Source organism: Lepus europaeus, chromosome 2 (genome assembly GCF_033115175.1).
Source record: "Lepus europaeus isolate LE1 chromosome 2, mLepTim1.pri, whole genome shotgun sequence".
NCBI lineage: Eukaryota > Metazoa > Chordata > Mammalia > Lagomorpha > Leporidae > Lepus > Lepus europaeus.
This window is the reverse complement of record NC_084828.1, coordinates 104,465,648-104,479,012: the sequence shown is the minus strand read 5'-3', so window position 1 is coordinate 104,479,012 and position 13,365 is coordinate 104,465,648. Positions and strand designations below refer to the sequence as shown.

The 13,365-nt window shown below is 35.0% G+C and overlaps 1 protein-coding gene across 6 annotated transcripts in view; it reads left to right on the top strand.

Annotated features, from left to right (window-relative positions):
* Positions 1 to 13,365, top strand: part of NAALADL2 (N-acetylated alpha-linked acidic dipeptidase like 2) — a 1,471,888-nt gene that overhangs the window by 1,196,650 nt on the left and 261,873 nt on the right. For all 6 annotated transcript variants that reach the window (XM_062211674.1, XM_062211686.1, XM_062211675.1 and 3 more), the window contains one exon: positions 2,778 to 2,924. In XM_062211674.1, the coding sequence (XP_062067658.1) occupies positions 2,778 to 2,924 (147 nt within the window). The remainder of the gene's footprint in view (positions 1 to 2,777; positions 2,925 to 13,365) is intronic.

The following is a 13,365-nucleotide window of genomic DNA, read 5'->3' as shown; positions in this document are numbered from 1 at the left end:
AGACAGAGAGAGGAGAGGAAATGAGGGCTGGTAAGATACGGACATTCAGGGAAGCTCTGGGCTCAGTATGGCTCCTGGGGCAACTCTATGCTGTCCCTGAAGCCCTGATCTTGGATTGACCTTCTTGAAGCTTTTACCTTCCATTTGTGCTGACTCTGTCAATAGGCTCCACAGTTAAGCGCTCCCAGCCAAAAGTCCCAGCTATTCGTTGAACCACCCCAACTCTTCTGCCACATTCTGTCCTCTTTCCATAAATAGCCTATATTTAGCCCCAGAGATGGAGTTCAATATATTCTAAACTTCAAAATGTAATTTCAAAAGATGTGCAGATGATGCTTCCTCTGTCACCAGTTTAGTTGGCTTACAGAAGAAGTTTATGTGTGACTTTTTGATAAATGGATGAAGTAGAATGAATCAGAGTAGGAAAACGAATGCAGAAGTATCTCAGGGAACATAATTATGAAAACTTGATATTGGCCTTCTGATTTGCCTGGAAAATACAATACATAATGATGTAGGCAATAGGAACGACAGGAATGTAATGCAATGAAAATATTAAAGCTCTTTAGTGGGGGTACCCATGGCAAGAATAGACAGTAAAAGACAATTGGCAGTGGCTTCAAAAGTATTTCCTGGACCAAGAAAAGGCTGAAGGCAAATCAGAGTTGTATTCTGTGTAACTATTAGAGCAAAGAACTAATGCAAATTTTAATCACTGTGGGATCATTTTTGCCATCTTAGGAACTTACATATATAGAACGCAAATGCCATTTATCAAGGGAAAGCTATTATTTAGGAATGACTGAATGGACAAATATCAAATTGTATATATATATATATATATAATATCACATTTATTTTAGAAATTTTAACAGATACATTGTATAATTTAAAATAGTAATTTTTAACTCATGTCATTCTGTTGAGAAAAAATTATATGTAAGTAACATGGCTGAGGGTTGAGGTTGGGTGTTGGAAGTTATGTGTACAAAATGAAATTGAAGACTCCTGTATCATCTCTGATGTTGAGTATTATGCATTTGCTGTCTAGGAAAGTCATAAGTGTTGCTATTTTAAAGAGAATGTAGAACACTATTTTTTTTAGCTTCGTAGATGACTGGGAAAAGTAAAGGCTAAATTCTGTCAAGTCCTCATTACATGACATGAATAGTGCAGCAGTCTAGGTGTCACAGTGGTTGTGGCCACCATTCAGTAAATTTCAATGATGGAACAGGCTGTGAGTCTGAGACAATAGTGACTGGACACTGATGACTGTGTTACCTGCCTAAGGCATTCAAATTCAATTAGAAAAATCAATCTAATTTGACTAAACAAACGGTGCCAGTTTTCAACACATAGGTATCTCTAAAATATTTGGAATTTATGACATGGTATAATACAGTTTCTTAGCATTTCATGATCTAGTACTTAGGAATATGTCCTCTTAAGGAATACTAAAGATCCTCCTTGAACTGCTCCAGGTTGATATAAAATCTCTAGGAGTTTTATTTGCCAGGAATATACTGAGGAGTGAAAGAGAATTACCTCCCTTTTCCAAAACTCAAAATTTAACATGAGCATTACTTTACAGCTGATTAGATTAAATGGTGAAACACTATTTTTCTCCTCTATTTTCAAAGTTCTTAGTAACTCAAGATATTTTCAAGCATATGCTTTATTTATAAATATACATTCTGGTTTTCCATTGTAAATTATTTTTACCCTTGCTGCAAAGAACTTTGTGTGTTTTATCTTTTTTTAGTACCTGCTATTTGTTTTGTATGCTAGGCTACTTTTATATTAAGAGATAATAATTATAATTCTTTAATTCCCCACAGGTTGCACTTAGCAACAACTAGACTAGCTACAAACAAGATTATAGTTATTGACATAGCTGGCATATACTCTTTTTAAAAATATTTTATTTATTTGACTTGAAAGGCAGAGTTACAGAGAGAGAGAGAGAGAGAGAGAGAGAGAGAGAGAGAGAATATCTTCCCTCTGCTGGTTTAATAGCCAAATGATGACAAAAGTTGAGGTTGGGCCAGACAGAAGTCAGGGGCCAGGAGCTTCACTCAGGTCTCCCACATGGTTGCAGAGGCCAAGCACTTGGGCCATCTTCCACTACTTTCCCAGGTGCATAATCAGGGAACTGTATAAGAAATGGAGCAGCCAGGACACATGCCAGTGCTTGTATGACTAGCATCTGTATGGAATACTGGCATTGCCGGCAGTGGCTTAACCCATTGTACCACAATGCAGTCCCTGGCATATACTCTTAAAACATTTAAGAATGTGCTTTTAAGAAGAAAAGAAGAAAATTCCTTCTGTTATTTTTGATAAACATTTTAAGAAAAATGGATTATATCTTACAAAAGACATCCTTTAAATTTATGGAAAAATAAAAAACAAGCAAAAAGCTCAAACCATTTCAGTGATCCAAAATTCTTTTAAGAATTTTCAAATTAAAGAACTGCCTTTCATTTGAATTCAAAATAAATCTATAAGAAGAATGTTTTAGAAGCACACCAGCAAGGAAAGCTTGATTCTGCTCTATGAGCATCAGCGTCATAGAGGAGGGCTACAATACAGATTCTAGGGCTCCACCCCTGGGTGTGTCCATTAGGTTGGAAAGGGTGGAGCCTAAGCATCCACATTTAGAACAAGAACCTGTGTGACTTTGATGCTGCAAAGTCTGGGACACATTTTATGTAGCACTAATTTAGGGATGACCTGAGAGCATATTATGTATTAACAATTTAAATTCTGTGTTTCAGAAAAATAATCTCAACTGTACCAGAAGAGCTCAGTGCACAGAAATGAATGTCAGTTCTGTACAAATACAAGGTGATGCCGATTATTTCATCAACCATCTTGGAGTTCCCACAGTGGAGTTTGCTTATGAGGACATCAAAGCATTAGAGGTGAATGCTCCTAAAAATACACATAAACACACACACACACACACTCACTCAATTCAGTCACTCACAGTACGGCACTTGTCTGGAATTTGATTTTATCTTGCTTATTCGTCTTTCATACCAAATAGGTCACTAGAGAAAGTAGTTTTGAGAATTATTCTTGTTCAGAGGCATTGTAACAGTATTTGAAAACATCAGTTCTTTTCAACAGTTAATTCAATTTTAAAAGATTTATACTGTAACTCACATTTTCACAGTGTGTTTTGCAACTGAAATTTTCAGTGGTTGGATTAACATCAAAACATAATTGTAGTCGTCAGTATTCACAGAAACAGATGACCTACGCAATAGATTCTTCTCTCCTTGCCCAAGGGAAAATGTCTTTCATGTGCTGTATATTAATGTGTAGTGTGGATTAGCTACCCAAAGTTGGTCAATAATTTGCCTTCCTAAAAAGATACTACTCTTCTGTGAAGACAGAAGCCTTTTTCACAAAGAATATCAAAAAGGCATGATTCATGTTAACTAAATCTCTGTTCATCCATCTGTTGGACTTTAATACTTTTAATCTGTCTCAGAGTTATCTCATAGCAAACTGTTTTTATGAAGATCTAAACCTATTGGAAAATTTTCCCTTCTTTTACAAATTGTTCCTGAATTGTTAGGAACTATTTGAAAGCTTCAGGGGCAGTCTGCTTGAAGTGATTGTTACATTAACAAAATAACATTTAGAAGATAAAGTATAACTTTCTTTCTATTGAATACAGATGTTCCTGAAAAAGAATGTTTAAATTATATTTGTATAGGCAACACTTCAGAAATGCATATCTAATAGCATTTCTAATATCTTTTAGCAATACTTAGCTTCATGATTCTCTACAGTCACCTCTCCCTTCTCTCATTTCCCTTCAGCTTCTCTGTAATCAGCTAATGATTACTAATAACAACTTAATTTCATCAAGGGAAAAAAACCATGGATGAATTCTATTGTGAAGAGTTGAATTCTTGGGTAATGCAAAAGTAATTATTACTTGATTTTTTAAGTTAGGATGTTCATATGCCATTGTTTAAAAATGGGTACATTTAGAAGTATCTTTTCTTCTACATAAGCTCAGTTAATACATTATAATCAAAGTGATATGTTATAAAATTCACAGAATTTTGGTTTAGGATTTTTTTTTTGACAGGCAGAGTGGATAGCAAGAGAGAGAGACAGAGAGAAAGGTCTTCCTTTTTGCCATTGGTTCACCCTCCAATGGCCACTGCCGCCAGCGCATCTCACTGATCCGAAGCCAGGAGCCAGGTGCTTCTCCTGGTCTCCCATGGGGTGCAGGGCCCAAGGACTTGGGCCATCCTCCACTGCCTTCCCGGGCCATAGCAGAGAGCTAGCCTGGAAGAGGGGCAACTGGGATAGAATCCAGCGCCCCAACCGGGACTAGAACCCAGTGTGCCGGCGCCGCAAGGCAGAGGATTAGCCTGTTAAGCCACGGCACCGGCCAGGTTTAGGATCTTTTAACATCTCTTATTATCTCCCCACCCAAGCCTGTCCAGCTCCTATTATGCTACCAGGTTGATTGTAGTTCTTATTCAATATGTGTCCATTTCATTTTGGTTGCTTTATGCCAATAATTCAGAGAACTCATCTGATATAGCCATGAGAATGAGACTAAAAGTCTTTAACACAAGAAAAATCATTTCACTTCTTTCTGAATTTTTACAAATAAGATACCTTGGTACATTTATAGATTCTGCTTCATAGAGCAATGGCTAGAATTGTTGAAACTCTGTGTGAAAGGCTGAGACAACATTGAGCTAATAATAAGGCCTCCATCAACCATAGCTGTCAATCAATACAATTATTATTGTGTAATTGTACATTCAACACATTAATGAGAGAATTTCTAAAGTTTTTAGAAAGCAACACATCAGTGGAATGGAGGAACTTGTTAATTATTAAGTAAAAACAAACTTTACAGGCTGACAAAGTAGGACCTAAAGCTGGAGGATCCGAGGGTTCATTGTAAGAAAATGCAGAAACAGGGCCCTGTAAAGTTCTAAGAAAGTTATTATTAACTTAATTATTATTGGGAAATGCCTCAAGCTAAAATTGGCCTAAGAGACCTGGTTTAGTGTGATGGAACTAATCAGTTTTTCAAATTATATCCCAAACATCTTTCTCATCATCAACATCATCTTTATTGCATTTGTTTCCAAAAATAATTAAAAAATACTCCACTATGCTTTATAAAAAGTGACCTTGCTTATATTGCTTTAGTGGGTATAATTTTTTAAGTGAATTTGTCTCTTACAAAATACAAATGCTTATGAGGAGGTAATTTTTTGTGAGTGGACATTAACCTTCGATTTCTGGGTTAACCAATAATAAATATTTGTATATAGCTATTAGGAGAAATTGTAAGAATTAAAAGGCTTTATCCATAATATAAAAAGTTTATACTATATCAATTAGTAAATTATGTGAGGAAATAAGTTCTCATAAATTTGTGTATATTTTAAAATGGTTAATGACTTTCATAAATAGTCTTTGGGAGATAGCTTGGTGAACTGGAATCAGGAAACCTGAGTTCTCAAATTCCTCCATGTCAATGGTCAAATTACCTAGATCACTTTAGACTTCTGTTTCCTTATCTATATCTAATTAAAACAGAATAAAACAAAAAATATCTACCACTTATTAAGCACTAGCTGTGCTAAACATTTTATATATTAATATAATATATATTTACAACATACTGATGAGTTAGCTAATATTATTAACTCCTTCTAAGCTGAGGAGTAAATGGAATTTGAAGTCAAGTAGCTTATCAGATGTCACAGATATACTAACTGGCCTAGAAAGAGGCTGACCACAGATCTGTTTGACAGTAAAACTGTGTTCTGAAGTAACCCACGGGAGGTGGCAGATTGACATCCCAAGTGTGATATCTAGTCCACTAATATATTTTGTTGCCCTGCACTTTATTGAAAAATTGTGTATCTGGGAAAACTGAGCTCTTTCATTTCATGGAAGTAGTCATGCTGTTTCTAAGGGATCTACCAGTTTTTAGTTCAAGAGTTCCATTAAGAATATTTTCTTAAACACATGTTTCCATCAAAAGTTGGGAAATAAATGAGCAACCTAGAGGGCCATATGTTTCAACAGACTTGTGTCACTGACATTGCCTGCTTTGCTCCTGTAGAAAATCAGTTTATTATCTCTGCACTCATTTTAAATAAAAGAGTTGAAGAGAATAATCCTACAGCTTTTAAGATCAGTTTTAAAATTATGTGTCTTAATGAACTAATTTTATGATTAAACAATGTTACATCAGATATTTCACTGAAAAATGAAATTTAAAGGTGAGTTTATTTTGGTACAAATACATTTTTAAACCTACACAATTGTTTTCATTATATATTTTTCCATGCACTTATGCAGACCTCTTGTAGTCATGTTTTTGAAGAAATTATCTCTTTAAAATTTCCTTGGACAACTATAATGTAGACTTTAGGATTTCTTTCTGTATTTTTTGGCTTGTAAGTTTGATTATGGAACTATTACATTAATCCCTTCTTGGCTGCAGAGTGTAAATTCCAAGAACCAAATGAAGGTGAGGTTGGTAGTATGTACCATATTTTCCTATATACTCATATCAATGATAAAGTGTAATATATAAATTAAGCAGATTAAGAGACTGAAAAATACTAAAACTAAGATAAATAATGTTAACAATACACCATAATAGAATTGGCAGGATCACTACTCTTGTGCTTTTTGGCTATTATTAAGTAAAATTATCCTAAAATAAGTAAAATAGGTTTCTTTGAACAAAAGCACATCAAAATTGTGACAGTAGATCTGATAACCACAATGGCTACTAATGGGAAGGTATGGTATTCAGCATGGACATGCTGGCTAAAGGGATGATTCACATCCTTCAGGGATCTAATAGGACAGCATGAGGTTTTGTCACACTGCTCACAATGGCACATAATTTAAAATTTTGTATATAATATTTTTAAACTGTGGTTGATCACAACTAACAAACTGGAAAGTGAAACTACAGATAAGGGAGGCTATTGTTTATTCAATAACTGAATTTTGGAAATTTGAAAAAAATTAAACTATGGGAAAAATAAAACTAGTACCTTAGATACCAATTTTTATGCCCCCATGGGGCATTGTTTGTTCTATTTTATCTTATGAAATGCGACATTTTATAATATCTTTCTGCAATTATTTCACTGGCTACATTCCTACAAGTTATGTTTCCCAATAGTGTTTCTGGATGTAGATATTTGTATACTGCATGCAGTTGCTTGAAACACCCTTCATGTTTAGCTTTTCTTGACATTTAAATGCTAATTTTCCAATAATTATATTTAACAAATTCAAAACTATAGATGGATCTAGCAAGTGTTAGAATTATTTCTTCTTATAAGATATTGCCCATTAATTGAATCATCTCTAGTTGTAAGCTTCATTTAAATAAGATTTTAAATTGGTAAACACCAGCACACCTGTTAGGAGAAGCATTCTGCACATATTAAAAACAATGCAGCAATTGCTGAAAATGAAACAGAAAGGCAGATGCTCTCTGATTAAGAGTGCAATATTTATGACAGGCTGGTGGTCTAATGCACATTTCTTCTGTCACGTAACAGGTGTTTCACATACTTTTTGTTTCAGATCAGTATATTTATTCTCTAGAAGGCATGTCAGAAGGTCTGCCTTTCTTAGTATATCAAAAGATCAATCCATGACCTGGAAAGCTCATACCACACATTGAAGCTCTTGTTATTCTCTTTTAACCTTATATTTTTGGCTCTTTTGCTTGAAACATTTTATTTTAAATCTAATTTACCTCTATAATGGAGCATTTAACATTTAAATAATAATGAGATAAAAAGAGTGTTATAGCTTTTATATAGCAGGAGCTGCGGTATAGTTGTTTCAATATCATTCAGTAAATCAGAAATAGCAATTCAAGAATTGTCAATGTTTTGAAACTCTTGTTAATTCTTTTGAAACCAGATGACTTTAATATCAAGTCTGATTCTTAAATTGATGTACAGCAGCATGTACATGCAAAGACATGTGTGTGCATACACATATGTAAATATTAACATTGAGTTAATTTAGTGGAATAAAAAGCCATTTATGTTGATATAGTCAAATATAGCACTATAATATACATATACATGTTTTAGAGTATGAACTCATAGTTTATATATTTGTTTTTCATGTTTTATTGTAATTAGAAGACTTCATTACATAGATTTCATTCTTCCATTACATTTGCTATTTGAAACTTATTCAATGTCATTTTTATGTTAACAGATAGTAATAGTTTAAAAGTCCACTAAAATATCTTAAGGAAGCAAAATAATTATGTTTAATTCTGCATAAGTTCTACTGATGTTTTGCAGCCTCTGATAGGATCTGTTTCATACCAATGGCTGAAAAACTTGGGTAATATCATTTAAAAATGAGATTTGTACCTTTTGTACTTTAAAATATGACAGAAACAGTAAGGGAAGGAAAGTGGTTCTTTGGGGTTCATTCTAACTCATTTTATTTGCTTGTAACTTATCTTAGAGAAGCTTTGTAATATGGTATCAAAATATATAATATTATTTTCAGATCGAGTTTGCTTCATTTAAGGGATAAGTTCTGAAACATTTTTGTCTAAAAACCCCTTAACTCTCTAAAAGTATTTAAATTATTCTTTTTTTTTACAAAGTGCTTTTGTTTGTGTGGGTAGTATATACAAGTATTTACCATATTAGAAACCTAAAACTGGAGGGGTCAGCATTTGGCATAATGATTCAGATGCTGTTTGGGATGCACACAGTACATATAAAAAAGCCTAGGGCTGAGTCTCTGATCCACTTCCAATTCCAGCTTCCTGCTAATGTGCACCGTGAGAGGCAGCAGTGATGGTTTAGGTACTTGGGTCCTTTCCACTCACATGTGAGACTGGATTAAGTTCCAGGTTTCTGGCTTCAGCATGTCTCAGCCTTGGCTATGCAGGAATTTGGGGAGTCAACAGATAGAAGGTCTCTTTCTTTCTGTCTCACTCCTTCAAATAAATAAAAATGGGAAATATCAAGTCATTTAAACATCAATAATTAAATTGCCTATAATTTTAAGTATTTAATCATTAATAATAACTAACTTGCATGTGATAAAAATGAATAGAAATAACTTCTTTTTAAGGAAAATAATCGTATTTCCATAGATCAGAATATGAGAACAGTGACATTTTACCTCTTTGTAAATATTCAATATGACAATATGAGACAACCAGATTTCTATATGTTTCTGCATTTAATGTTTTGTAATTCATTGCTTCGAGGTAAAGAAAAATGCTGGTTTGCTTTTCTTTGATACTACACTGCAACTTGACAACTATTAGTTTTCTAAAGGCTAGTTTCACTGTGAAATCTGAATTTATGTTAATGAAACTTTTATGTCATGTACACTCCTGAATATAGAGTGAAAATGAGAGTGATAACACATGTTATGGCACTATTATTACAAAAATAGCTTTTATTTGGGGATCTTTAAAGGTTTCTGTACCACACTTGGAAAAAACAGTGGTTTGAGGAAATGGCCTTGGTTAACTACTACTCCATTTTTTTAATGGCTGACAAGGTGTTAATCTTTGCTTCCTAGTCAAGTGTTTGAACAGTGATTATACATGAACGTTTGTATGTCTTTTCTGGTCATCTTTGGGTATTGCCATCCCATTCACCTGACAAATAGCATGAGGTAGAGAATATAAAACTCATAAACATTGGCTCTACAAGGAACTATGCTTCTTAGAGGAATTCCTTTAGAAGAGAAGGTTGAACTCCAATCAACAAATCAACAGTTATAGAGTAGACTTGAAAAGCTTTGATTGTACAATATATGAAATGTTTGTCACAGAGGGAGTGCTATTAAACTTGCTGTATGCTTCCAAGAGCCTGAGGAGTAAACACAAGAAATTGAAATATGAGACAGATATTGAAAGAAATAAAGAATGGAGAAACTCTTAAGACTCAAATGGATAATTTAAAAGATCATACTTCAAATTGCCTAATATTTTGCAATGGCTGCAAGGAGGACAGATTTCCCCTAGCAGCTATCCTTGCTTGGAATCCTAAATAAGAACATTTATTCTGAATGACTATCATCATTGGATTAAAATATGTATTATATACATTATATGTTAACTCTAATATTTTTTCAGTAACTATCTTGTGATCATCCCAATTATGATGGAATGAGTTTCATAATGAAGTTTTTGGTTATTTGAATAATAATTCTTTCAAGGTGGATTTAGTGCTAAACCATAGGTATAAATATGGCATAGTCAAGTTAAAATATTGGGCAACTCCAATGTGCTTTATTCAAACATCTGTTAATTCAAACTCATTCATTTATTTAAGCAGCAGGAATTAGGCACTTGATGTGATCTTGGAATTATATTAGAAATACAAAGATAAATAAAACATAGAGTGAAGATCCTGTCCCTCTCAAGGGTGTAGAATCTTTTTTAATCTAAGGGCTATTTGGATATTTTTAACATCATTCTTGGGCCATACAAATTATCAACTTAAAAATTAGCCTGTTATAGATTTATTGACTTTCAAGTCCCACCTGCCAATGTGTTTGCAGGGCCATAGCAGATGACTACTATGGCCTTATGTGGCCCCCAGGAGTGGCCTTATATGGCACCTCTATAGGAGTCCCTGATTGGGACCAGACACAAATCAAAAAGTACAATAAAAGTTCTTTTTCTTGTTTTTTGCTTTTCAAGACACTTTTTTTTTTTTGACAGGCAGAGTGGACAGTGAGAGAGAGAGAGAGACAGAGAGAAAGGTCTTCCTTTGCCATTGGTTCACCCTCTAAAGGCCCAGGGTGCCGGCGGCGCAGGCGCAGGTGGAGGATTAGCCTATTGAGCCAGGTGACCTGCCTCAAGACACTTTATTTGTATCTATCTCATAAATGAAACATTTAGAACATAGTAATTCTTCTCACCCTACCCGCCCTCTCACCCACTCCAACCCCTTCTTCCCCCCTCTCCTGTTTGCTCTGAGAAAGAAAAAGAAACAGAAAGGAAAAAAAAAATAAAGATTGGAATAAAAAACTAAGAGAACTGTTCATCAACAGTCTAAACAAGGGCTGTTCTTGGTTATTGCTTCTCAAAGGTGCTTTCGCTTTTTCCTTCTTCCCTTCCTCTTTTCCCTTCCTTCTCCCTTCTTTCCTTTTTTAAACTTAACTGTCTTTAAAGAAGAACCCAAGGATGATACATTTTTGTTAGCTCTTATACAAAACTATAACTTATGAGACATCATAATACTCTCCATTTAACACAATAAAAGGCAGAGATTCTTGAGAACAAGTTTTACTATTAAGTCAAATGATACAACTCTGTGGACAGAGATCCATCATGAGAAGTTAGTGCACAGTGACTCTTGTTAATTATTTAATAAATAACACTCTTATCTATGACATCAGTGATCACCCAAACTCTTGACATGAGTTGCCTTGGCTATGGAAGCCTTTTTGATCCACTAGCTCAAAAAGGCCATAAGCAAAGTAGAAGTTCACTCCTCCCTTCAGAGAAAAGTATCTCCTTCTTTAATGGCCACTTCTTTACACTGGGGTTTCAAACTCAGGGGCCCTTTACTTAAGACATTTTTTTTCCACACTGTCTTGGCTTTCCAAGCCTGAAATTCTCCCCCTGGGCTTTCCAGCTAGACTGGAATGCCTTAAGGGCAGATTCTGAGATTGGAGTGCTAATTGAAGTGATTGTCATTCTATGAGCCAGGTGTTTGGAATGCTTCCCATGTTGGAGCCTACACTCTTTTTCAATTGTTGTTTTGAAACAGTCTTATTTATCTGATCACCTAACACTTGATCATATCTATATGATTACTTTACCCCTTTTTCCTATCCATTTGATCTTTATAACACTTAGGGTGCTATTTTTTATCAGCCAGCTTAAGGGATTCTGGGATCTTATGGCTAGTTGTTAAGTTGTACCCTTAGAAGTAAGTCCATATGAATGTATGCAGGACTGCTTTGCAGTTACAAACTTCATACGTTTCACAATTGCAACTTTATGATCTTGGTGATTCTTCCCACTGTGCCAGCCCTCCAACTCTCACTCCCACCCCCACTTCCTCTTCTGTTTCTTATTCTCACTCTAATTCTTTACTAAGATCTATTTTCAATTAACCTTATACAAATATGATTAACTCTGTGTTAAGTATAGTAGTCTTCAATGAATTGTATCAAAGAAAAAAGATAAGAAAAACCCTAAAAGGAAAAGATAAAAAAAATATAGAATAAGAAGCTATTCCTCAACAGTCAAGAGAAGGGCTGTCATAAACATTGATTCTCAAAGTGTCAATTTCATTTCTACATGTTCTGTTTTAAGTGCTCTGTTAGTTATCACATGTCAAGGAGAACATATAGAATTTGTCTCTTTGGGACTGGCTTATTACCTAAGCATAATGTTTTCCAAATTCATCCATTTTGTTGCAAATGACCAGACTTCATTTTTATACTGCTGTACAGATTGCTGTTTCATATGCTGATTTCATTTCCCTTGGGTAGATGTCCAGGAGTGGGATGTATGGGTCATACATTAGGTCTGATTTCAGTTCTGTCTTGGTTATGGTTCAGTTTAGGTTTTCTATGTCTTAATGATTCAATTTAGATAGGTTGTATATACCCAGGAATCTATCCATTTCTTCTAGGTTTCCCATTGTGTTGGCATAAAAATCATATCTGATTTTATTAATTTGAGTCTTCTCCCTCCTTTTTTTGGTTAGTTGGGCCAACGGTATGTCTATTTTGTTTATTTTTTTCAAAAAACCAGCTCCTCGGCCAGCGCCGTGGCTCAACAGGCTAATCCTCCAGCTTGCGGTGCTGGCACACCAGGTTCTAGTCCCGGTCAGGGCGCCAGATTCTGTCCTGGTTGCCCCTCTTCCAGGCCAGCTCTCTGCTATGGCCCGGGAGTGCAGTGGAGGATGACCCAAGTCCTTGGGCCCTGCACCCCATGGGAGACCAGGAGAAGCACCTGGCTCCTGCCTTTGGATCAGCTCAGTGTGCTGGCTGCAGCGGCCATTGGAGGGTGAACCAATGGCAAAGGAAGACCTTTCTCTCTGTCTCTCTCTCTCTCTCACTGTCCACTCTGCCTGTCAAAAAACAACAACAACAACAACAACAACAACAACAAAAAACAGCTCTTCATTTTGCTGATATTTTGTATTGTTTTGTTGGTTTCAATTTTGTTGATCTCTTCTCTAATTTTAATTATTTCCTTTCTCCTACTAGTTTTAGGTTTGGTTTCTTATTGTTTTGCTAGGTCCTTGAGATGCATTGAAAACTCCTTTATTTGGTACCTTTCCAATTTCTTGATGTAGACTCCAATTGCTATAAACT